The sequence below is a fragment of the Carcharodon carcharias genome, chromosome 7 (assembly GCF_017639515.1).
Source record: "Carcharodon carcharias isolate sCarCar2 chromosome 7, sCarCar2.pri, whole genome shotgun sequence".
Lineage (NCBI taxonomy): Eukaryota > Metazoa > Chordata > Chondrichthyes > Lamniformes > Lamnidae > Carcharodon > Carcharodon carcharias.
Genome location: NC_054473.1, coordinates 100,932,942 through 100,960,075, shown reverse-complemented (window position 1 = coordinate 100,960,075; position 27,134 = coordinate 100,932,942). Strand labels below are relative to the sequence as shown.

Genomic DNA, 27,134 nt, shown 5'->3' with positions numbered 1-27,134 from the left:
CAATCTCTCCCTGTAAATGACCACGCTGTTTCTCTCGCACTCTCTCCTTGTAAATTACCATGCTGTTTCTCTTCTCTCCCTGTAAATGACCACGCTGTTTCTCTTGCACTCTCTTGTTGTAAATGGCCCCGCTGTTTCTCTCACTCTCTCCCTGTAAATGATCATGCTGCTTCTCTCATGCTCTTTATGCAGTAATTGTAATTTATTTTCCTGTATTTTACTCCCTGGTTTGCAGTCTTCATGTCGCAGTGAGAATACTTTAACCTGATTGTTTGAGGAGCTTCGCTGTTTCTTGACCTGTTTACAGGAACCACAGATGTCCTTCAAAAATGCCACACTGAAACAGATACTGAATTGATAGAAATCTCTGCCAACAAGCCCATGAAAAGCCTGGGCAAGTGTATGTGATGTGAACAGCAAAATCCAATTCTTCACCACTGAGAATAAATACAGGACAATGTAACCTCATCACTCAAGGATACCAGTTAACATTTGGGTATACAGATATCTTTCTTTACATATCGTATCCTAGTTGTCTAAGTTTACTAATCCCGCTTTATTGCCTGATTATCATGATGGGGCAAGGCAAGGAGGTAGGACCCAAGAACTGCCTCATTGGTACATGCTGTTGGAGCAGTAGGAAGCATATTAAAAAATGAAGTTTCAACCTGGTGAAGCAACAACATAGAACTACTTGCGTGCCAAATGGCAGAAGCAACATGCAATAGACAGAGCTAAGCGATCCCACAACCAACGGATCAGATCCAAGCTCTGCAGTCCTGTTACATCCAGTCGTGAATGGTGGTGGAGAATCAAACAACTCACTGGAGGAGGAGACTCCACAAATATCCCCATCCTCAATGAAGGGGAGCAATCTACAAGATGCACTGCAGGAACTCACCAAGGCTGTTTAGACGGCACCTTCCAAACCCACGACTGCTACCATCTAGAAGGACAAGGGCAGCAGATAGATGGGAACACCACCACCTGGAGGTTCCCCTCCAAGCCACTCATCAGCCTGACTTGGAAGTATATCACCGTTCCTTCACTGTCGCTGGGTCAAATTTCTGGAACTCCTTCCCTAACAGCACTGTGGGTGTACCATGGACTGCAGTGGTTCAAGAAGGCAGCTCACCACCGCCTTCCCAAGGACAATTAGGGATGGGCAATAAATATTGGCCTAGCCAGCGATGCCCACGTTCCACGAATGAATAAAATAAATAATCAAGCTGTTCCAGTACATCTATAACATTGGAATCTACCTAGCAGTGTGGATGATTACCTAGGTTTGTCCTGTACACAAATAGCAGGGAAAATCCAACCCAGCTAATTAGCACCCCATCAGTCTATCCTCAATCATCAGCAAAGTGATGGGAGGTGTCATTGACAGTGCTATCAAGTGGCATTTATGCAGCAGTAACCAGCTCACTGATGCTCAGTTTGGTTTCCACCAAGGCCAGTCAGCTCCTGACCTCCGTACAGCCTTGGTCCAAACATGCACAAAAGAGCTGAACTCCAGCGGGGAGGTATGAATGACTGTCCTCGACACCAAGGTAGCATTTGATCCAAAGTGTCATTAAGGAGCCCTAGCAAAACTGGAGTCAATAGGAATCAGTCCATTGGTTGAAGTCATACCTAGCACAAATAAAGATGGTTTTAGTTGTTGCAGGTCAATCATCTGAGCTGCAGGACATCACTGCAGGAGTTCCTCAGGATAGTGTCCTAGGCCCAACCATCTTCAGCTGCTTCATCAATGACCTTCCTTCCATCATAAGGTCAGAAGTGGGGATGTTTGCTGATGATTGCACTATGTTCAGCACCATTCGTGACTCCTCAGATACTGAAGCTGTCCATGTTCAAATGCAGCAAGACCTGAACAATATCCAGGCTTAGGTTGACAAACGGCAAGTAACATTCGCACCACACAAATGTCAAGCAATGACCATCTCCAACAAGAGAGAACCATCATCCCTTGATGTTCAGTGTCATTACCCATCACTGAATCCTCCGTTATCAACATCCTGGGGGTTACCATTGAACAGAAACTGGACTGGCCATATAAATACTGTGGCTACAAGAGCAGGTCAGAAGCTAGGAATTGTGTGACGAGTAACTCACATCCTGACTCCCCAAAGCCTGTCCACCATCTACAAAGCACAATCAGGAGTGTGATCTAATGCTCTCCACTTGCCTGGATGAGTGCAGCTCCAACAACGCTCAAGAAGCTCAACACCTTCCAGAAAAAAGCAGCCCGCTTGATTGAAACACTATCCGCCACCTTAAACATCCACTCCCTCCACCACTGATACACTGTGGTAGCAGTGTATACCATCTACACTTTCACGAGTCTCCTTCAACAGCACCTTCCAAACCTACAACCCAGAAGTGGTGGAGAAGGGTCACAATCTGCAGAGCATTATGTAGGAGAAGGGTCAGATTCTGAAGATCATGAGAAAGCTGAGATCAGCCACAGAGGCTGTAGTGAGGGTAAAAGATCAAATCCTGCAGGTTATAGACCAGACCTTTCACTTCATGACTCTTAAACCTGTTTACTCAAATTAAGTTTGTAATTTGCAGATTATTGTGGCCAAACTGCATGGTTATCTGTTGTACTAGCTGCACTGGCCCCTTTCTTTCACAGGCCCTTTACTTGGTTGCTCAAGTTGCGTTTACTTCCATTGTTTTATTTGATTTTGAGATGTGCTTCCAACCTCTTAACCATTCTCATCACCAAGACTGCCTACTTCCACCCCTGTATCATTGTCCAGCTCTTCACCTATCTCAGCTCACCTACTGCTGAACCGTCATTCAAGCCTTTGTTATCTCTAGTTGTGACTATTCCAGTGCTCTCCTGGCAAGCGTCTCTGCATTGATCCTATATAAATGGAACTAATCCTAACTCACACTGAGTCCCTGTGCTCGGTGAACTACATTGGCTCCACTTCTGTCTGACAACCCTTTGATGTTAGAATTCTCACCCTGTTTTTGCAAAACCCTTCGTGGCCTCCCCCACTCCCTATATCTGTAATCTCCTCCAGTCCCACAATTCACAAAAATGCCTGCACTCCTCCCATAATGGCCCCTTGAGTGTTTCCAATTTTAATTGCTCCTCCATTGGCAATCTTGCCTTCAGTTATCAAGACCCTGAAATTCCCTCTCTGAACCTCTCCACTTATCCACCTCGCTTTCCTTGGTTGAGATGCAACTTAACATTTATCTGAGTAAGTTTTTGGTCTCCTTATGTGACTCGGTGTTAGATTTTAATTCGTAACGCTCCTGTGAAGCATCTTGGAGTGGTTTAAAGGTGCTATTTAAATTCAAGTTGTTGTTAACATGAAGGATTGCTGTGTATTTGAGTTACACTGAACTTTGCAGCAAGTAGCTTAATGCCTGTGTGCACTTATCTGACTGCAATGGCAGACAGATATTTCATTTATTCTTCCACTGTATACCTTTCAAACTGGGAGCCAACAGATGCTGGTGAATCTCTGATCATTGTTGTTTCTTTCATAATCTGTACAGCAATCTACTCTCAACTGCATTTCAACTTATCAACTGAGTATCTCAGAGCCAACTCAGCCATTAGCATAAACTTTGCACAAGGCTGGGATTTAGAAACAAATTTTTAAAACAACACAGATACTCTGGGTTACGCAATAAATTACACAGGGCTTTTAAATGTTGCATACAGAGTATGTCCCTTGTAGTTGCTGTGTGGTGCTGTAATTCTGCACTGAGTGGGAGCAAAGCACTAGTGATGTGTTCTTTACTGCAGGGCATTTGACACTTTGGCGAAAGCACTGAGCCCTTCGGATGGGGGCAGTGTGCCTGTTCTGATGGAAGGTTTGGAAGCTATAGGAGGTGCCAATATCCAGCTGATGAGCAGAGACCAATCGATGCCCTTAATCGAGGTGGAAGGACCTTTACTGACAGATACCCATGTAATCTTCAAGGTTTGTTATTGTGACAGGGATTAACCACAGTTTCCAGTGCTGATGATTCCAGTAAATGCAAAAGAGGAATCTGTTGTACTTGATCCCTCCCTGCACACTTCTGACCTAGCACAATGGATGCTGTCTGTTATTTCTTGGCTTGCACTTATATTTATCCCATATTCTAGAACTTTATCTCCAGGAAGTGCCCATTTCCCCGTGTACAAGAGAAGGGGGAATGAGACCAAGGTACATTTGTCCCCTCACAGTCCCCTGGTGTCACTAGGGCTTTCCAAGGTTGGGGAGGGCAGGCATTCCTGGCCTTCTGCCTTTTCCTGAATTGTGTTTGTTGAGCAACCATGCAGAGGGATGCCCAGGAGAACATGGAACTGTGTAGCACTGAGGACAAACTTCAGACAGAAGGGCAACTGTTTAGGGGAAGTTTAAAACTCCCAAATGTGCCCATGTACACAAATATCAAAATACTAGTGCACAGTTTACGAAAGGAAATCAATAATTCCTTTAGGAATGTTGACTATTATCCAAAGGGGACTTAGGTTCAAAGGACTGCAATTTATGTTTCAGTTGTACATACCTTGGTCAAATTCCATCTGAACTTTTATGTTCAGTTTTCGGCCCTGTACTTCAGGAAAGATCAGTGCTCCTGCATGTGTTTTTCCTGCCCTCTGGAAAGCCAATTATAAACTATTAGGATGATTTATTTTGCATTTACAGTCAATTATAATTTATTTTGTACCGTTGCTCATAACCTAAAATAGCAAAGCATGCCACCCGAGCCCAGTTTAAATACACAACTTTGACTAAACAGCACTAAACTTAAGCAGGGAGCTCCAACTGGCCCATCATTTCCTGCTCTCTGTCCCTTTCTGACTGGATGGGATGTTTGACCAATGAACTTTAACCTCTCCTGATTGGCCAGTCAAGTTGCCATTTAAACCTTCCACAACATGTCTAGGAGTGAGTTCCATTGAGCTCATTAGAATTAAGCCATTCCAAACATCTAGGTTAATTTATGTGAAGGTTTGTGGAATATCTCTAACAACCTTCCATTGTCTAAAAATGATGTGACATATGGGAAGTTGGGGAGAGGATGGTATAGTGGTAATGTCACTGGACTAGTAATCCAGAGACCCAGGCTACTGCTCTGGAGCCATGGATTCATATCCTGGTGGAATTTTAATTTAATTCGTAAAAATCTGGAATCGAAAGCTAGTTTCAGTAATGGTGACCACGATTGTTGTAGTCCTCAATGGTCGTAAAATCCATCTGGTTCATCAATGTCCTTTAGGCAAGAAAATCTGCCATCCGTACCCAGCCTAGCCTACTCATGACTCCAGATCCACAGAACTGCCCTCTGAAATGGTCTAGCAAGCCACTCAGTTCAAAGGCAATTAGGGATGGCCTTGCCAGTGATGCCCACATACCATGAAAGAATAAATTTTTAAGAAGCACCTTTCAGGACAGAAGCTTTATCTGAATTCTGATCCACATTCCTGGCAGCTATATTATTTGAACTTAATTCCTTGTCAGCTAAATATTACTTAATAGCAAAGTCCAAAATTCCTCCTAGGTTGAATAGTCAAAATCTGCATATATGATAGTGATCCATAGACTTGCTTTTCCTGGGTGATAATGGTTCATGGTCAGTCTGGCCTACCCAATTTTTCACAGTGGCCTAGAGTTCCTGCGGAATCCACTAGGTATTTGACCCTTCAGCAAATCCCATACTTTGCTATCTACCCTAGGATTAAGCCTTGGAACATGCAGAAAGCCATATTTTTGTGCATCAGGGTTATTATGCATCTCAAAACAAAAACAGAATTACCTGGAAAAACCCAGCAGGTCTGGCAGCATCGGCGGAGAAGAAAAGAGTTGACGTTTCGAGTTTTTAGGACTCGAAACGTCAACTCTTTTCTTCTCCGCCGATGCTGCCAGACCTGCTGAGTTTTTCCAGGTAATTCTGTTTTTGTTTTGGATTTCCAGCATCCGCAGTTTTTTTGTTTTTATCTTTGTTATGCATCTCATCTGGCCAGTACTTTATAGCTTGTTGGAGAGAGCATTAGAGAAATAGGGAGGGAGAAATTGCAATATGAGAATAAAGTAGCGAAAAATATAAGAACAGGCAGAGCTTCTGCAAGTATATTGAGCTAATTAGTAAGTTTGCAAGCGACACTAAGGTTGGAGGAGTTGCAGATAGTGAAGAAGATTGTCAAAGGATACAACGGGATATAGATCGGTTGGAGACTTGGGTAGAGAAATGGCAGATGGAGCTTAATCCGGACTGATGCGAGTTAATGTATTTTGGAACGTCTAATACAGGTAGGAATTATACAGTAAATGGCAGGACCCTTAAATGCATTGATGGGCAGAGGGATCTTGTCCACTGGTCACTGAAAGTGGATAAGGTAGTCAGGAAGGCATATGGCATGCTTGCCTTCATTGGCAGGGGTATTGAGTATAAAAGCTGGTAAGTCATGCTGCAGCTGTATAGAACCTTACTTGGAATATTGCATGCAATCTGGTCGCCACATTACCAGAAGGATATGGAGGTGTTGGAGAGGGTGCAGAGGAGGTTTACCAGGATGCTGCCTGGTCTGGAGGTTATTATCTATGAGGAGAAGTTGGCGAAGCTCGGATTGTTCTCAGTAGAGCATTGGAGATTGAGGGGCGACTTGATAGAAGTTTACAAAATTATGAATGGCATGGACAGAGTAGATAGGCAGAAGCTTTTTCCCAGGGTGGAAGAGTCAATTACTAGGGGACATAGATTTAAGGTGAGAGGAGAAAACTTTAGAGGAGATGAGCGGGGCAAGTTTTTTTACGCAGAGGGTAGTGAGCGTCTGGAATTCGCTGCCAGAGGAGGTGGTGGAAGCAGGTATGGTAGTGGTGTTCAAGAGGCAGCTTGACAAATACGTGAATGGGATGGAAATAGAGGGATATGGACCCCGGAAGTGCAAAATGTTTTAGTTTGACAGAGTCTTGGAGGGCCGAAGGACCTGTTCCTGTGCTGTACTTTTCTTTGTTCTTTGTTCTTGGGATATAAAAATAGAGAGTAACGAAAGTACAAGTTGGTCCTCTAAAGGTTGTGACTGGAGAATTAACAATGAAAAACAAGGAAGTGGCAGAGACTTTAAACATATGTTTTACATTTGTCTTACTTACGAACATACAAAATCAGAGCAGAGGTAGGCCATTCGGCCCCTCAAGCCTCCTGTGCCATTCAGTAAGATCATGGCTGATCTGTTTGTGTTTCAAGTTCCACATTCCCATGTACCCCCGATAACCTTTGATTTTGTTGCGTAACAGGAATCTATCTACCTCTGCCTTAAGAGTGTTCAGTGACCCCACTTCCACCACTTACTGAGGCAGAGAGTTACAAAGCTGCACAACTCTCTGAGAGAAAACAATTCTCCTCATCTCTGTCCTGTAAGGGTGACCCCTAATTTTAAAACAGTGCCCCCTAATTCTGGATACAACCACAAGGGGAAACATCTTTTCCACGTGCACCTTGTCAAAGTCATTCAGATCTTATATTCTTCTATCAAGTCACCCCTCAGTCTTCTAAGCTCCAGTGGAAACCAGACCAGCCTGCCCAAACTATCCTCATAAGACAACCCACTCCAGGTATCAATCTAGTAAATCAAAACTGCACACGGTATTCGAGATGTGCCTCACCAATGCCCTGTATAACTGAAGCATAACATCCTTACTTTTATGTTCAATTCCTCTCGTAATAAAGGATAGCATTCCATTAGCCTTCTTGATTACATGCTGTACCTGCATACTAACTTTTTGTGACTCATGCATAAGAACACCTAGATCCCTCTGCACCTCAGAATTCTGCAGTCATTCTCTGTTTAAGTGATACTCTGCTTTTTTATTCTTGCTGCCAAAGTGAACAACTTCACATTTTCCCACATAATACTCCTGCCAGATTTTGCTCACCACTAAACTTATTTATATCTGTCTGCAAACTCCTTATGTCTTCTTCACACAACATACTTTCCTACCTATCTTTGTGTCGCCTGCAAATTTAGCTATCATGCTTTCGCTCCCCTCATCTAAGTCATTGATGTAAATTGTAAAAAGTTGAGGCCCCAGCCAAACCCCTGCAGGACTCCACTCATCACATCCTGCCAATCAGACAAAGACTCATTTATGCATACTCTCTGCTTTCTGCTAGCCAGCCAATCTTCTGTCAAGGCTAATATGTTACCCCCTATATTATGAGCTTTTATTTTCCACAATAACCTTTGGTGTGGAACCTTATCAAATGTTTTCAGGAAATCCAAGTACAGTACATCTACAATCTCCCCTATATCAATCGCACATTTGACCTCTTCAAAGAACTCCAGTTGGTTAAACCAGTTTAACCAGTTGGTTAAACAAGATTTCCCTTTCGTAAAACCATGCTGACTCTTCCCAATTACCTTGAGCTTATCTAAGTGTCCAGCTATAATCTCTTTAATGATTGATTCAAACACCTTCCCCATAACAGACATCAAGCTAACTGGCCTATAGTTTCCTGTTTTCTGCCTCCCTCCCTTCTTGAATATTTGCTACTTTCCAGTCTGATGGAACCTCTCCAGAATCTAGTGAATTTTGGAAAATTAACACCGACGCATCCACCAATTCATTAGCCACCTCTTTTAAGACCCTAGGACGAAGTCCATCGGGGCCCAGAGACTTGTCAGCCCACAACTCTTCTCCCTTTGAAGCTGGATGTAAAATTCAATCATTACTGTGGTTGCTGCTATTTTGGGGTGCCTTCACTCTGAGGCCATTAGTTAATCCTGTCACATTACACAATACCAAGTCTAATATAACCTTTTGCTTTTATAATATAACCTGCTGTCTGGTTGGCTCCAGAGCGTGCATTCTGTGAACTCATCCAGGCTACTACTGCAATCTTATTTTTTCCAGTTTATATGTAGATTAAAGTCACCCATGACTATTGGGTGACCCTTTATCACAAGCACCCAATATTTCTCCTTGTCCTACATTGTGATTACTGTTATATAGACCACTCCCACTAGTGACTTCTTTCCCCTATTATTCCTCATCTCCACCCAACCTGATTTTACATCCTGATTCCCTGAACCAAGGTTATCTCTAACTATTGCACCAATGTCATCTTTGCTTAACAGTGCTATCCCTCCACCTTTACCTAGCTTCCAAATCTTTGTGAATGTTGTATACCCCTCAGTATACAGGACCCAATCCTTGTCAACCTGCAGCCATGTCTCTGCAATGACTATGTAATCATATTTATTTGCTTCAATGTGTGCTATCAATTTGCTTGCTTTGTTATGAATGCTACATGCTTTCAGATTCAGAGCCTTTAGACTTTTTGTTATCTTTGTGACATATAACCTTTATTCTTTGTGCATTCTTAGGTTTTTTTCTCTCTGTCCCTTCCTGCCCATATTACCACTTTCCTCTCTTACTTTGCCTTCATTCTTTGATATAACACATCTTGCCACATTTGTCCCCTTGCCCCCATTATTTAGTTTAAATCCTCTCTACTTCCCTAATTATGCGATTCGCAAGAATACCAGCCCCAGCATGGTTCAGATGTAGACCATCCCAATGGTACAGCCCCCACTTTCCCCAGCACTGATGCCAGTGCCCTACAAACTGGAACCCACTTCTCCCACACCAGTCTTTGAGCCACGTATTCATCTCTCTAATTTTATGTACCCTGTGCCAATTTTCACACGGCTCAGGTAATAACCAGAGATTATAACCTTTGAGGTCCTAGCTCTTCATAGCCTCTATGCCGAACTTCTTTCCTAGTTCTACCTATGTCATTGGTACCTACATGGACCACAGCAAATGGATCCTCCCCCTCCTACTGCATGTTCCACTCCAGCCCTGAGTAGAAGATACACAAATCATCTTCGTAGTGGAAAATAAGTGGGAAAAGGGAGGCAGAAGCTTAAAACGATTACTATCATTAGAGAAAAACTACTGGGAAAACTAGTGGGATGAAAGGCTGACAAGTTCCCTGGACCTGATGGCCAAGACCTGATCTTGAAAGAACCCTTTAGAGATAATTGCTGCATTGGTTGTAATCTTCCAAAATCCCCTAGATTCTGGAAAGGTCCCAGTGGATTGGAAAACCGTGAATGTAATGCCACTCAAGAAAGGAGTTCCTTTATCCATCTTGCTTGTTACACTCTCAAAGAACTCTAATAAGTTTGCCAAACATGATTTCCTTTTCATAAAAGCATGCTGACTCAATTGTATTATGATTTTCTAAAAGTCCTGCTACTATTTCCTTAATAATAGATTCCAGCATTTTTCCAATAACAGATGTTAGACTAACTGGCCTATAGTCTCCTGTGATCTGGTTCCCTCCAAAAATGTTTCCTTCTGTTGCCTTTGGTTCTTCTGCCAGTCACTTCTGCTTTGGAAAGTTCCTCCTTATTGTTTGTTGAAGTCATCAAAACTCTGCTGCCTGTAGTATATTTATGCCAAGTCCCATTCATGTATTACCGCTGTGCGAACTGAGTTACATTGGCTGCTGGTCAAGCAATGCCACTTTTAAAATTCTCATCCCAGCCCCACCCTAACTCTGTAATCTCCTCCAGCCTCACAACCCTTCAAGATATCTGCACTCATCTAATTCTATCCTCTTCAACATCCCTGATTTTAGTTGTCCCACCAATGGTGACCATCCCTTTAGCTGCCCAGTTCCTGAGCTCTGTAATTCCCTCCCTCTGCCTATTTCTCTTTCTTCCTTTAAGACCTCCTTTAAATTTAACTCTTTGACCAGATTTTTGGCCATCTACTATAATATTGTTTGATGTGGTCCAGTGTCAAAATTTGCTTCATAATACACCTGTGAAGTACCTTGAAACAGTTTGTTAGTTATTAGTAAAAGCACTATATAAATCTAAGTTGTTGTTGTAACTATCTCTTTGTATTTGGATACAATATAATGCTCCATCTGAGGCCTAATCAATGTTTAATAAAGATTTAGCATAACTTCCTTGCTTTTGTATTATGTGCTTCAGTTAATAAAGCCAAGGATACAGTATCCTATTTTAACAGCTTTTTATACGTGCTTCCTCCAGAATTCTCTCTGTTCCTGCACCATCTTTAAATTGTACTTTTTAGTTTATATTGCCTCTCCTCCATTCTTTCTTACAAAATGCAGCAGTGGACACTTTCTGTGTTAATTATCATCTGCCCATTCTATCATTCTGTCTATATCATTGGTTACTACATTTTTGCACTTCATGTCATCTGTAAACATACAAACAAGGAGCAGGAGTAGGCCATTCAACCACTCAAGCCTGCTCCGCCATTAAATCAGATCATGGCTAATCTGATAACCTGAAAACTGCATCCCACCTCCCCCCAATAACCTATCACCCCCTTGCTTACCAAGAATCTATCCACCTCTGCCTTAAAAATATTCAAAACTCTGCTTCCACCACCTTTTCAGGAAGAGAGTTACAAAGACTCACGATCCTCTGAGTGAAAAGATTTCAACTCATCTCTGTTTTAAATGAGCAACCCCTTATTTTTAAACCGTGACCCCTAGTTCTAAATTCTCCCGCAAGAGGAAACATCCTCTTCACATCCAACCTGTCAAGACACTTCAGGATCTCATTTGTTTCAATCAAGTAGCCTCTTACTCTTCTAAACTCAAGTGGATACAATCCTAGCCTGTCCAACCTTTCCTCATAAGATAACCCATCCATTCCAGGTATTAGTCTGGTAAACCTTCTATGAACTGCTTCCAATGCCTTTATATCCTTCCTTAAATAAGGTGACCAATACTGTGCACAATGCTCCAAATGTGATCTTACTAGTGCCCTGTACAACTGAAGCATAACCTCCCTACTTTTGTATTCAATTACCCTCACAGCAGTTGATAACATACGATTAGCTTAATTACTTACTGTACCTGCATACTAGCCTTTTGTGATTCCTGCACTAAGACACCCTGATCCCTCTGCACCTCAGAGCTCTGCAATCTCTCACCATTTAGATAAATTTCTTATCTTTTATTCTTTGTGCCAAAATGGACAATTTCACATTTTCCCAAATGATACTCCATTTGGCAGATCTTTACCCACTCACTTAACCTATCTATATCTTTTTATAGCTTCATTATGTCCCCTTCACAGCTTACTTTCCTACCTATCTTTGTGTCATCAGCAAATTTTACAACCATCCCACCCATCCCTTCATCCAAGTCATTTATATAAATTGTAAACAGTTGAGGCCCCAGCACTGATCCCTGTGGCACACCACTCATTACATCTTGCCAACCTGAAAGAGACCCATTTATGCCTACTCTCTGCTTCCTGTTAGCCAACCAATCTTCTATCCATGCCATTATGTTACCCCCTACACCATGACTCTTTAATTTCCACAATAATCTTTGTTGTGGCATTTTATCAAATGCCTTCTGGGAATCTAAGTACAGTACATCCACCAGTTCCCCTTTAACCACACCACATGTTAATTCCTCAACTCCAATAAGTTGGTTAAACATGATTTCACTTTCGCAAAACCATGTTGGCACTGCTTGATGACCTTGAGCTTATCCAAGTGCTCTGCTATAACTTCTTTAATAAAGCTTCTAACATTTTCCCTATGACAGATCCTAAGCTAACTGGCCTGTAGTTGCCTGTTTTCTGTCTCCCTTCCTTTTTGAATAATTGAGTTACATTTGCTTTCTTCCAATCTAATAGGACCTTCCCCGAATCTAGGGCATTTTGGAAAATTAAAACCAATGCAATCTCACCAGACACTTCTTTTATGACCCTAGGATGAAGCCCATCAGGATCCGGGCTCTTGTAAACTCCAACAATTTACTCGGTACCACTTCTCTGGAGATTGTAATTTTCCTGAGTTCCTCCCTCCCTTTCATTTCCTGATTTATAGCTGCTTCTGAGATGTTACTTGTATCCTCTATAGTGAAAACTGATGCAAAATACCTGTTCAATTCATCTGCCACCTCCTTGTTTTCCATTATCAATTCTCCAGACTCACTTTCTAGAGGACCAATGTTCACTTTGTTAACCCGGTTCTTTTTAAAATATTTATAAAAACTCATACTGTTTGTTTTTATATTTCTGGCTAGCTTTCTCTCATACTCTAATTTTTGTCACCTTATTAGTCTTTTAGTCATTCTTTGCTGTTCCTTATATTCTGTCCAATCTTCTGACCTTCCATCTGTCTTTGCACAATTATATGTTTTTTCTTTAAGTTTGATACTATCTTTAACCTTTCTAGTTAACCACGGATGGCGTGTCCTTGGACTTTTTTTTACTCGTTGGAATGTATCTATTCTGTGCATTCTGAAAAATCCCTTTGAATATTAGACACTGCATCTCTATTGACCTATCACTTAACCTAATTTGCCAATTCACTTTAGCCAGCTCAGATTTCATGCCCTCATAATTGCTCTTATTTAAGTTTAAAAACATAGTTTCGGACCCACACCTCTCTCCCTCAAACTGAATGTAAAATTCAATCATATTGTGGTCACTGCTACCTAGGGGCACCTTCATTATGAGATCATTAATTATTCCTATCTCATTGCACAATACCAGGTCTAGTATAGCTTGCTCTCTGGCTGGCTCCAGAACATGCTGTTCTAAGAAACTATCCCAAAAACATTCAATGTACTCCTCTTCTAGGCTATCTTTGCCCATCTGACTTTTCCAGCCTATGTGTAAATTAAGATCTTCCATGATTATCACCGTGCCTTCCTGACAAGCTCCAATTTGTTCTTCCTTTATGCTGCACCCTACCATGTGGTTACTGTTAGGGGCCTGTACACGACTCCCACAAGAGACCTCTTGCCTTCACCATTTCCCATCTCTACCCAAACCATTTCCATATCCTGGTTTCCTGAACTTAGGTCAGCCCTCTCTATTGTGCTAATGCCATTATTAAGAGACCCCCTCCACCTTTTCCTCGCTTCCTGTCCTTCCTAAATATTCTGTACCCTTCAATACTCAGGTCCCAATCTATGTCCTCCTGCAGCCATGTCTTTGTAATGGCTATCAAATCGTAATTATTTATTTCTATATGTGCGCTCAGTTCACCTGATTTGTTTGAAATGCTACCTGCATTCAGATACAGAGCTACAGAGCTTTTAGTTTTATCCTTTTATTCTTTTTATAACCTCTAGTTTCATCTGCTGATTTACTGTTAGATTTGTACTCGAACAGAAACTTTGAAATTATGCCCATTGAACCCAAATCCAGTCATATCCAATAATATCAAAAAGGTTAATGATCCTAATACTGACCTCTGGGAGCACCAGTGCACACTTCCCTCCAGTCTGAAAAACAACCATTCACCACAACTCCCTGCTTTCTGCTCTAGTCATTTTTTAAATCTCATAGCCACTGGCTCTTTAATTTTGCCAACAAGCCTCGAGATCCACTAACAGCAGAGGCAGTGACACTGAACCTAAGTATCCAATTCCGCAGGAACCTTTTGATCTGGGAACAGGCTATTTTACATGAAGTATTATCCAGTCTGTCAGGGTTAATTTGTAATCTTATTAGTAAAGGATCCTCTGAGGCAGAGAGTAATCTTAACATGATTGAATTTCAGATAAAGTTTGACAGTGATGCGGTTAAGTCTGAAACAAAGGTCTTAATTTTAAACAAAGCCACTAATGGATTTACGAGAGGCAATTTGTTTAAAGTAGATATGGAAATTAACGAAAATATATGACCCTGGATAAACAATGAGATACATTATAAAAAGGTTCATAATTCTCAACAAATAAACATTCCCTTGAAAAATAAACACTGCACTGGAAAAGTGGTATAACTGGGGCTAATGAGAGAAGTTAAAGATGGTATTGGATTGGAAGGGCTTACAATTTTGCCAAAAAGAGTAGTAAGCCTGAGGATTTGGAAGGATTTTAAATCAGCAAAGGGTGACAAAGAAAGTGAAAGGGGAAAAAAATCAAATGTGAGAGTAAACTAACAAGAAACTTTAAAAAATAAGATCTACAAGTATGTGAAAAGGAAAAGATTAGCAAAAGTAAATGTGGGTTCTTTAGTGGCAGAGACAGGGGAAATTATATTGAGAAATAAGGAAGTGGCAGGGATGATATACAAATATTTTGTGTCTGCCTTCAGATAGTGGTTTTGATCTTCTAGAATTCCCAAGATTCTGGAATGGTCTCTTGGATTGGCAGGTAACAATGTAACCCTGATGCTCAAGAAAGGAGGGAGAGATAAAACCGGAAATTGGAGGCTGGCGAGCCTGGCACCAGTAATATGGAAAATGCTAGAATCTATTCTTAAGGATGCGGTAAAAGGGCACTTGGAAAATCACAATATAATTAAGCAGAGTTAACACAGTTTTATGAAAGGTAAATCATGGTTGACAAATGTATTAGTACTTGTTGAAGGTCTAATTAATGGTAGGTAAGATGGAACTAGTGAATGAAGTATATTTGGATTTTCAGAAGGCATTCACTAAGGTCTCACACAGAAATTGTTGCACAAGATTAGTGCTCATGGGATGTTAATATATTTGCCTGCATTGAGGAACAGAAAAGGAGAGAGTAGGAATAAACAGATCATTTTCAGATTGACGGGGTGCAACTAGTGAAGTGCTAGAGACCTCATTGTTTGGGCCTCAGCTTTTTACAATTTGCTTTTATCCGTAAGCAGATGTGGATGTCTCTGGCAAGGCTGGCATTTAGTGCTCAGCCCTAATTTCCCTTTGCAGGTGATACTGAATTGCCATCTTGACAAGTAAGTGCCTTGCTAGAACTTTGCAGAGGGCAGCTAAGAGACAACCATATTGCTGTGTCTGGGCTCATATTTGACCAGACGGGTAAAGTTATTAGTTTTCCTTCCTTAAGTGACATTTGGAACCGGATGGATTTCCCCGACATTCTGGCAGTTACATGGTTGGCAGTACTGAGCCTAGAGGCTAAATTTGACACCGCCCCCTGAAGTAAAAGTCAGTCGTGAGCTCACCTTTGCTTGCCTGGCCCACCATGCAGCCATTTAACGCCTGTTGGGCCTTTCATTTACTTGAGGCGGGCTTCCAAGAGGAAGTTTCACCTCTGAGAGCTGTCAGCCAATTGGAGGGCAACAGCTCTCTTGTCCCAGCAGTGCCACCGGGAGCAGTGACCACCTCTGAAACTGCAGGCAGCCCCAGTAGAGGAGCCCAGACTTAAAAGTAAGTCTGGGGTGTCGCTGGGACCAGGCTGGCAGGCCCTGATGAGGAGACTAGGTGTTTGGGAACGTCAGGCCATTTCAGGGCAAGATGAGAAGAAACGTAGGGAATTACCCTGGGAGGGGGGCCTCCGATGGGCACAGGATGCCTGAAAAGGAAGCACCCCTCGTTACTTGGCCAGTCCAATAGGTTTTTCCTGGCGGGCTGGAGACTTGATACTGGTCTCCGCCACCACAGATAAAATCCCCAGGTGGTTGTGAGAAGGGCCACTTAAGGGTCTTGTTAAGTCCATGGGTGAGCAAGCTGCCCGACACCACCTCCACTGCTAGTAAAATCAGTAGGAACAGCTAGGCGGTTGGCAGGGCACCAATGTCATGGTGCCCAATTTTATACCTGCCATCCCACTGCTGGTTGTGTGGGGGGGTGGGGGGGGGGGGGGTGCATAATTTGCTGCTTAGGAAGTGGATTTTAACAGCTCTCTGGGAATGGTCTGGGAGGTGGTGAGAGGTCTTAAAATGACACAGAAAGGCATCAATCTCTCCTCATAGGACAACCCTCTCACCCCATAAATCAATCTAGGGAAACTTTGTTACAGCTCTTCTGAGGCAAGTATATCTTTCCTGCCCCTTGTCTAATGGAGGGGAGGTTGGCGGACAGCCCTCCCATCCAGAAGTCAGTTGAGTACCTAAGTGGCTAATTAAGACTTCTTCTTGCCATAGCTGGCATTTTAATAGTGACAAGGGAGCCTTCTGCCGTATGAGGGGACTGCTTGGTGAACCTTGGTGGCCTCCCAGGAGGCGCAGGGAATGGGTACCTACTATTTAGGCATCTTTTTAGTCCATGGAGCATTTCCCTGCTGGAAATGGCTGCCACCACAGCAAAGGCGTCACCTACACTCACCAAATCCCCACCTCCTTGGAGGTCCATCCTGACTGGTCCCAGTGGCCCCAGATCCCGCAGACCTGGTTGTGAGGGCACTCTCCTTCCATCATGTGTGATTATTCTGGGTGCAGTCCCAGCAGTAGCTACTGCTATCTGGGGCAGCATCTGTCCTTTATAGGGTCAGCCATCCCGGCAGCAGCCAGTTAATTGGCTGCCATTGACCAGATGTGGCCCTGAAGCTGGTTCCTCCCCCCAACCTTTTGGACCCCAGACACCAGCACAAAATTCATCGCTAGATTCTTATTCTATTCCAGAATTATTTAATTAACCATATTAAAATTCCCCAGCTGCCATGGTGGCATACAAATCCATGTCTCCAGATCATGAATACAGACTCTTAAACCACAAGCCAGTAACCAATAACCAATCCAATCTATATTAATGACTTTGATGAGGGCACCATGTGTAGCATATCCACATTTGGTGATAATACAAATCTATGTGGAAAGGAAAGGTGTGAGGATGTATGGAGGCTGCAAAGAAATATAGGGTTGGGCCTGTTTTTGGCAGTGGGTGGAGGGAGCACAAAAAATTGGCTAGCCCTCTACCTTCCCACCCACCACGGAGTTCACACCTCTAATATGCTAGGTGGGTTTGTGCCAAAATCACCAGCCCGCCCAACATATCTAAATAAATAGTTAAAGGTCATTTAGGCTTGTTAACATGCCATAATACAGTTGGCAGGGCAGCCGGGAGAAGTGGTCAGGCAGTTTTTAAAGACCATCATGAACAAAGGCGGGAAGGAAGGGGAGAGCACCTCATTTAGGGGTGCTCTGGACTTATCAGGTGCAAATGGTATGTAGCCTTTATTGCAAAGGAGTTGGAGTATAAGAGTGAGGAAGTTTTGCAATTGTATGATGCTCTGGCAAGACCATACCTGAAATACTGTGTATAGTTTTAGTCTCTGTATTTAAGGAAAAATATACTTGCCTCAGAAGAGGTGTAACAAAGTTTCCCTAGATTGATTTATGGGATGAGAGGGTTGTCCCACGAGGAGAGATTGAGCAGAATATTCTTTATTCTCTGCAGTTTAGAATAATGAGAGATTATCTCATTGAGAAGTGTGAAAAAGGGTGAATGCTGAGAGGCTTTTTCCACACTGAATGTCCTCACAACAAGTGTGATTAAAAAACCTCTACATAACCATAGTATAAATTAAAATGTGCAGAGACCACCTATATACAACTGCACAAATTTTGTTATTTTTAATTCATAAATCCACACCAGTGGTTGCAAACATCTTGTTCGATGACAATTGACCCAGTGTCCATAATAGCAGTCCCAGTCAAGAAAGTGTTAAAGCCACCAAGAAAGAATCACAGTTCTGTTTGAGCTTTTTGATAGCATTTTAACAATCTTAAAATTGGCAGGACTAATTAATAATGTGATTTAACAGGATGCTGCCAGCATTTATTGCCATCTTCAGAGGGCATTTAAGAGTCAGACATATTGCTGTGGGCCTGGAGTCACATGTAGGCCAGACCAGGTAAGGATGGTAAATTTCCTTCTCTAAAGGACATTAGTGAACCAGATGGGTTTTTACGACAATTGACAATGGTTTTGTGGTCATCTTCAGACTTTTAATGCCAGATTTTTTATTGAATTCAAATTTCACCACCTGCTATGGTGGGATTCAAACCCAGGTCCCCAGAGTGGCAATCTCCACCTATCACTAGCCCTCTATCCAGCTCTACTTGTCCCACCGCACCCCGCCCCCCCCCCAACCCTTAAACCAGCTTATATTTCACCTCTCTTCTATTTTTCCTTAGTTCTGTTGAAGAGTCATACAGACTCGAAACCTTAACTGTGTTCCTCTCCGCAGATGCTGTCAGACCTGCTGAGTTTTTCCAGGTATTTTTATTTTTGTTTTTGTTTTGGATTTCCAGCAGCCGCAGTTTTTTGCTTTTACCTTAGGATTAAGAGATGACTTAATAGAGGTTTTCAAAGTGAACAGAAATGATAATGTAATATGTAAAGGCTGTTCCCTCTGGCAAGTGAGCTAGTAACCAGAGTCAATAGGTTTCAAACCATGGCAAAAGATCTGGATGGGAATCGAGGAAACATTTTGCACTCAGACCAATGTAGGGATCTGGAATGGCCTACCTGGAAAGGCAGTAAAAGCTGATTTTGTAACTAGTTTTAACAGGGAATTGAACATTTACTTGAAGATTAGGAACCTTAAGGGTTACAGAAATAAGCAGGGATGTGGTAATAAATGTGACTGCTCTTTCAAAAAGCAAGCAGGGATACGACGGGCTGAATAGCCTCCTTTTCTGAAATATGTTTCTATTATAGTAGTGTTAAAAAAGACTTAAAAATATAGTGACACCTGTAAAAGCTGAGAGTAGAAACAGCATGAACCTTGCCTCATTCTCTTCCAAACTGGGGTAATTATATGGATGTGAGGCATGTGCAGAACATCAACATCAGCATAGATCTATTGGGCCTAATGTTGTAAATAATGACCTATATAATGTAGAATTGTCAAACTATCTAAACATTAGAATGCAGTAATGATTTGTAGTTGTGGCATTAAAGGGCTATGATGAATAACAGCCTGTTGGTGTGGTTTATTTAACAGCTGACCATGCCCACCCCGATGCCTGAGTACCTGAATGTACATTACATCTGTGAATCTGCCTCCAGACTTCTCTTCCTCTCCATGCACTGGGCCAGATCTATTCCAGCATTCCAGGCTCTAGGGTAAGCCTTGCAATTCACACATCCTGGCTGGGAGGACTGCTATTATTATATCATTGTTTAAAAAGGGAGGAAATGATAGACTGACTAATTACTGACTAGTCAACATAACTTCAGTGGTGGGAAAATTGTTGGAAAAATCCTGAGGAACAGTATAAACCGTCATTTGGAAAGGCACAGATTATTCAACAACAATCAGCATGGATTTATTTAAGGGAAGGCCTTGCCTGACTAACTTGATTGAATTTTTTGAGGAGGTGACAAGGAGGGTCGATGATGTAGCGCACTTGATGTGGTCAACATGGATATTAGCAAAGCATTTGCCAAATTAAAAACTCATGCCATCCAAGAGAAAGTGGTAAGTTGACTCTAAAATAGGCTCAGTGGCAGGAGGCAAAGGGGAATAGTCGATGGTGGTTTTGTAACTGGAAGGCTGATCCCAGTGGGGATCGCAAGGCTCAAAACTGGGTCCCTTGCTGTTTGTGGTATATATCAATGATTTAGACTTGAACATTTGGAGCATGATTGAGAAATTTTTAAATGATACAAACATTGGACATATGGTTGTTAGTGAGGAAGAATGCTTCAGTCTGCAGGAAAATATAGATGGTCTTTTTAGTTGGGCAGTAAAGTGGAAAATGGAATTTAATCCAGATAAATTTGAGGTAATGTATTTTGGGAGGTGCAACAAGGCAAGGGAATGCACAATAAATGTTGCGATACTGAGAAGTGCAGAGGGACCTGAATGCATGTCCACAGACTCCTGAAGGTAGCAGGACTTGTAGATAAATTGGTTAACAAGGCATACTGGATACTTTCCATTATTAGCCAAGGCATAGAATATAAAAGAAGAAATATTATGCTGGCACTGAAAAACACTAGCTAGGCTACAGCTGGAAGACAGCTTGCAGCTCTGATCACTACATTATGGAAAGGATGTAATCATACTAGACAGGGTACAGGGGATTCACAAGGATGTTTCCAGGAAAGGAGAATTTAACCTATGGATAAAGATTGACCAGGCTGGGTGGTTGTTTTTGAAACAGATGCAGCTGAGGAGAAGTTTAAGTGGTATGTGAAATTACGAGGGGCTTAGGTAGAGTGAGTAGGAAGGACCTACTGTCCTTAGCAGAGAGATCAGGAACCAGAGGGCATAGATTTAAAGTAGTTAGTTAGATGCATTCGAAGGGAGTTCAGGAGAAGTGTTTTTACACAAAAGGAGGTGGACAACTGGAATTTGCTGCCTGAAAGGTGGTGGAGGCAGAAACCCTCGTCGCTTTAAAAAAACACTTGGATGTGCACTCGAACAATTGCAAACTACAGTAAAGCCAACTGAATTAAACATGCAGACAAAGCATGAACAGAGTGTGACAAAGCAGATAGCAGCATTCCTCAAAGCTGATGTCGAAACAAAGGAAAGTACTGCCCTGAAAAGCAAGGCTCTGCTACAACTGATACTGATAACAAGACAACACAAAGAAGGATACATGGTTTTGAACGTAAATTGAAACTTCAGAATGATGAAACAATCACTCTTGCTAGAAAAGAATTAGAAAAACTCATGCTGAATGGGGATATAAAAAGCAAAAAGAATTTTAAAAGAATTTGTGAACTGGGGCCACAGCTGGAGTACTGTGTGCAGAGTTCTGGTCGCCATATTATAGGAAGGATGTGATTGCACTGGAGGGGGTGCAAAGAAGATTCACCAGGATGTTGCCTGGGATGAAACATTTAAGTTATGAAGAGAGGTTGGATAGACTTGGGTTGTTTTCATTGGAGCAGAGAAGACTGAGGGGCGACCTGATCGAGGGGTACAAGATTATGAGGGGCATGGACAGGGTGGATAGGGAGCAGCTGTTCCCCTTAGCTGAAGGGTCAGTCACGAGGGGGCATAAGTTCAAGGTGAGGGGCAGGAGGTTTAGGGGGGATGTGAGGAAAAACTTTTTTACCCGGGGGTGGTGATGGTCTGGTATGCGCTGCCTGGGAAGATGGTGGAGGCAGGTTGCCTCACATCCTTTAAAAAGTACCTGGATGAGCACTTGGCACATCATAGCATTCAAGAATATGGGCCAAGTGCTGGTAAATGGGATTAGGTAGGTAGGTCTGGTGTTTCTCACGTGTCGCTGCAGACTTGGTGGGTTGAAGTGCCTCTTCTGCACTGTGTGATTCTGGGACCAGAATGGAATATCAAGAATCTGATCATCGACATAACCCTCACAAAGTTCCTAAAATAGCTAAAGAGCAAAATAATGAATTGTTTACACAAAAAGACACAGAGTTAAACATGCTTCACCTGAAAAATAAAATCAAAGGATTAAATCATGAAAACAAGCTTAAAGTTAAAACTGATCCTGAATTCGAATAGGTTACGACTAAGAAAGAGGTTTTGCATAGGGAGTATGGGCTGCTAGGGAGTAAATTAAAAAGCAGAATCTCAAAGGTAATAATCTCTGGCTCAAAGATTAATGTGGGAGAAATGGGTTTTGATTCATGGGACACTGGCACCAGTACTGTGAAAAGTAGTTGCTGCACCCATTGAGAAGATCTTCATCTGTAATCTGCTGGAACCAGTGTTCTGGTGAGTTGTATAACTAGATAGGGCAGGAGAGAGGGCTTTAAACTAAATAGTGGGGTCAAGGATCACGTGAGGGAAGATGTGGTAAATAAAAGGAAAAAGACAGGGCTTCATCGTTCTGAAGTTTTAATTTATGAGCAAGGTAGCAATAAGGGTAAAGACAATCAAAGTGTGGTAGGGAAGGACAGAGCATACAAACCTAACAGTGCAACAGCAGATAAAGTCAGAGTTTGCAAAAATAATTAAAAGGCAGAACTGAAGGCTCAGTACCTGAACGCCCGTAGCATTCACAACAAAACAGATGAATCGTCAGTCAAACAAAATAAATATGTATGATTTGATAACCATTACGGAGACGTGGCTGCAAGGTAACCATTGCTGGGACTTGAATATTCAAGGATACTTGACATTTCGAAGGACAGGAAGCTAGGAATAGGAGGTGGGTTAACCCTGTTAATTAAGGATGACATTAATACACTAGTGAGAGATAACTTTGGCTCTAAAGATCAAGATGTAGAATCAGTTTGGATAGAGTAAAGGAATAACAAAGGGAAGATGTCAATTGCAGGACTAGTTTATAAGTGCCCCAACAGTAACTACATTGTAGGACAGGGTATACAAGATTTTAATGGGGGCTTGTGAGAAAGGTAATCTGTGATTTTTATCTACAAGTAGATTGGACAAATCAGATTAGCAAAGGTAGCCTGGAAGATGAGTTCACAGAATATTTTCGGGACAGTTTCTTAGAGCAACGTGTACTAAAGCCCAGCAGAGAGCAGGCCATTCTAGACCTGGCAGTATGCAATGAGGCAGGATTAATTAATGACCCCTCTAGGTATTGATCATAACATTATTGAATTTTGCATTCAGTTTGAGAAAGGGAAGAGTGGGTCAAAGACTAGTGTTTTAAACTTAAATAAACATGATTGTAATGAATGGTGGGGCAGGCTCGAGGGGCTGTATTGCCTACTCCTGCTCCTAGTTCTTATGTTCTTATGTTCTCAAGGCAATTCTGAAGGGATGAAGACAGGGCTGGCTAAAGTGAACTGGGAAATTAGAGATGCAGTGTTAGAGATTTGAGGAGATATTTCATAGCATCAGCAAAGATACATCCCAGTGAGAAACAAAGACTCTAGGGGTAGAATCTTCGGCTTGGCGAGGGGGAGTGGGACCCGCTCACTGAGGCGTAAAATGACGAGCGTGCATCCCAATGTCACCGTGCGTCATTTAGATTTTCAGCAAGGCGGGCGTGCAGCCAACTCGGTTGTGCACCCGCCGAACTGTCAAAGGCCTATTAAGGTTTCATGAACATTTTTAAAGTGTTTGAAAAATTTATAATAAAATTAATGGACATGTCCCAGCTCATGTGACAGTTTCACATGAGGGAACATGTCCTTAAAATTTATTTTTTACCTTCGTTCAATGTTTTATAAGTGAAAGTAATCTCCCTGAGCGCACTCCCCAACTCAGACAACACCTCCCGCTTGCACAGGGAGTGCTCAGCCCATGTAAAATGGGGGCGCCCAGCCAATCAAGGGCGCCGATTGGCTGCGCACCCAGCACTGCACGTCCCCTCTGACTCCATAGTCGGCACCATCAAAGTCTAGGTGAGAGGGGGAACGAGGCACCTTGACCTCCCCCCAAGTGTCCCTTCTCCTCATGGAGTCGGGGGGGGCCCCTCGGGCGTTCACAGGGAGGCTGACTGTCAGCCAGACATTCCGGGGAGCTCCACTCAGGACATTCCAAGGAAGCCTAGCCGCTCCAATTCCCCTCTGCCTGTGACCGCATCCACTTCAGCTGCTCAGGCTGAGTAGAGTCCATCTGCCCTGAGCAGGTGACCCTTATCAAGCTGGGGCCCTCCAGGCCTCGGGCCATCAGGGAACGTTCGCCAAGGTCATTACAGACATCAGGACGGAGCAGTCAGCAGGCTGCCTCCACCTCTGCTGCTGATGTAGGGGCACCCAGGCATAGTAGTAGGGATAGGAAAGTAAAGAAATATTGATATCACTTATGGGTGCCCACTTAAAAATATTGCACTTTTAAAAAAATGTTTAAGGTTCATGTGAATGACTTGGTCAACTGAAGCCTTTGGGATTAAGTACATTTGAATTTTCTTATTTCAAGGTTTAGCCATCCTGCCACTCAGTGATAGTGTCCCTCTGTGAGATTTGCATTCATGTGATGTCAACCTCACGCATACCAAGATAGTTTCTGCACCCTTGTGTGATGCCAGGGTTAAAATCTTTATTGGAAGTGTGTGATTAAAGCACTTGTAACCCTTCTTCCTCAGAAAATACCATTGTGTGAGGGCAGCTCAGCAGCCTTGAGGGATTAGTGGCAGTTATGTCTCCTCAGTGGTAGTGTCAAAGGACAAGATGTGGTCGGGAGGAGGACATTCCAACCATGTCCTCATCTCACAAGCCACTATAGTTTCTCATTAATGTGGTGACAACCGCTTGAGGTAAGTTTTCACATCATTCTCACTGTTGAGTGGACTCTCACTTCCCAGAGCAAATGCATATAGGGGGCACCACTGAACTTCTTAGAGATCATGGTCTGGTGAATCATGGGGCTGGAAGTTGCCACTGTGGATATGGAACTAGCTCTCGATGTCAGGTTGGACACCTAGTCATTGAAATGGAATGGTATTCAGGGACAAGAGAAATCTGGCCATCTCCCCATGTCTTCACTTTACTCCACCTGGAATCTGGTAGCTATTAAAGTGGCATGGGCATGTCTTCCACGTCTTGCTTCCACCATTGTGTCAACCCGTGGAAGCTGACCCTCATCATCCTCTTCAGGTTCCTTATCTTCATCCTCCATGGAGCTCTTATCCTCTGGAAAGGGGTCACCTCTTTGCAGTGCCATGTTGTGAAGGACGCAACACACAATGATGATATGGGAAACCCCACTGAGAGTGTACTGTAGTGCGTCACCTGAGCGATCCAGACATCTGAAGCGCATCTTCAGAATGCCAATGGTCTGCTCGACCATGTGAGCTGCATTGTTGCTCTCCTCCGAACCATTCTGAGGCCAACGCAATGATGTCAGCAGCCAGCTTTTCAGTGGGTACCTCTTATCCCCAAGCAGTCAGCCTGTAGATGCTCAGGCCCTTTGAAACTCTGAGGCACCTGGGAGTGACTGAGGATGTGTGAGTCATAGCAGCTCCCAGGGTACCTGGCAAAAATGTGCATTATGTGCTTCTGATGATCGCACATCTGTTGAACATTAATGGAATGATAGCCTTTACCGTTGATAAGCATTAGGGGCTACTGCCATGGAACCCTTAAAGCCACATTGGTACAGCCAATTGTACCCTGCACTCTTGGGAAGCCTGAGGTAGCTGCTAAGGTGTTGAATCTTGCAGCCTGACTATCTTTGTCGAGAGCAAACCTCACATGGCGATGTGCCTTGCTGTAGAGGACATCTGTGACCCCCTTGATGCATCTATGTGTGGTGGACTGAGAGATGCCACACAGGTCCCCTGTGGATCCCTGGAATGATCCACAGGCAAAGAAATTGAGCACAGTGGTCACCTTCAAAGCCATTGGCAGGGGATAGCCTCCCAATCCATGGAGTGTTAGGTCTTCATGAAGAATGTGGCAGATGTGATCTACCAGAGCTTGGGACAAATGCAGATATGGGTGGCATTGTCTCTCACTCATCCGCAAAAACGAGAGTCTTCTTCAGTATACCCTAGGTTTGGCAAGTCACCTCCGTTGCCTGGGTCTCTCCTCATGACCTTCACTTACTTGCTGTGGCTCCCCTTAACCCTGGAACTCAGGCGGGGCCTGCTCCTGAAACTGCACATAGCATTGCCTCTTCCTCCTTCTCCTCCATTGAATTAGAACCCTCAAAAAAGGTAGCATTGAACACTGGATCCATAATTGTTTTATCCTTCTCTCTGAAATGAAAGATTAGATAGATTAATGATTAACGGATGAACATAATGAAGCTCATAATCTGTAGCCCATAGAAGCTGTAATGGCCTATAGTAGTTTCAGCCCCATTAGCTGTGCCTTGATACAGCCGTTTATCTGACGTGCTAACAGACACATGGCGGTAACCAAGATACCACCCTTGAGACTTAACATCTGAATCCCACAGAGGTTGGAGAAAGTTTGAATGACATGCGCGACCTGATCTAGCTCGGTGTGCCAATCTCAGATCTGGCATACTAATTAACAATAGGTTGCTCATGATTAATAACTGGATGCCTTTTGGCCGTTAGGAATGCCAATTCTGGAAAGCACATGATGGGATGCCATATATGCAGCACCTGTATCTCCTTATTGTTGCCTGCATTCCCAAATTTCACATTCCTATGTGTTAATGTTGAAATGTAGTGACTGTACTGTTAAGCCATAGACTCCTATATTTCCCTGTTACAGCGCTGAGGCATGGGTTCCAATGGCTACCTTCAAAATGAGGTCTTCCTCTCTCTCAGCTCAGACTCCAGTTTACTCTTGTGGCACCAACAAGCTAGAGGGCCCCCAGAAAGGGCCCCTTAGTCCAGCAGTACGTTCCTTCCACACTGCTTCAGACCCTTGCCGTGCAGATTCGCTTCTACTTTCAACTTATAACTGCACCATTATTGCACTAGTGCAAGATGGTGGCTCTGCGCTATTACTTCGAGACCAACTTTGATGCTCCCTCTCTGTCTGTGGATGTCAAAAGGACATTTCCTCTTGTGGGTGAGTCCAGAACTAGGGGGCATTGTTTTAAGTTAGGTCGCCCTTATTGGACAAGGATGAGGAGAAATCTTTTCTCTGGGGGTTGTGCGA

General features: G+C 43.0%; 1 protein-coding gene across 1 annotated transcript in view; it reads left to right on the top strand.

Annotated features, from left to right (window-relative positions):
* nr2c2 (nuclear receptor subfamily 2, group C, member 2) overlaps positions 1–27,134 on the top strand; it is a 347,317-nt gene that overhangs the window by 253,109 nt on the left and 67,074 nt on the right. The window contains exons 10-11 of the mRNA XM_041191833.1: positions 3,776–3,953; positions 19,657–19,778. Coding sequence (XP_041047767.1) covers positions 3,776–3,953; positions 19,657–19,778 — 300 coding nt within the window. The remainder of the gene's footprint in view (positions 1–3,775; positions 3,954–19,656; positions 19,779–27,134) is intronic.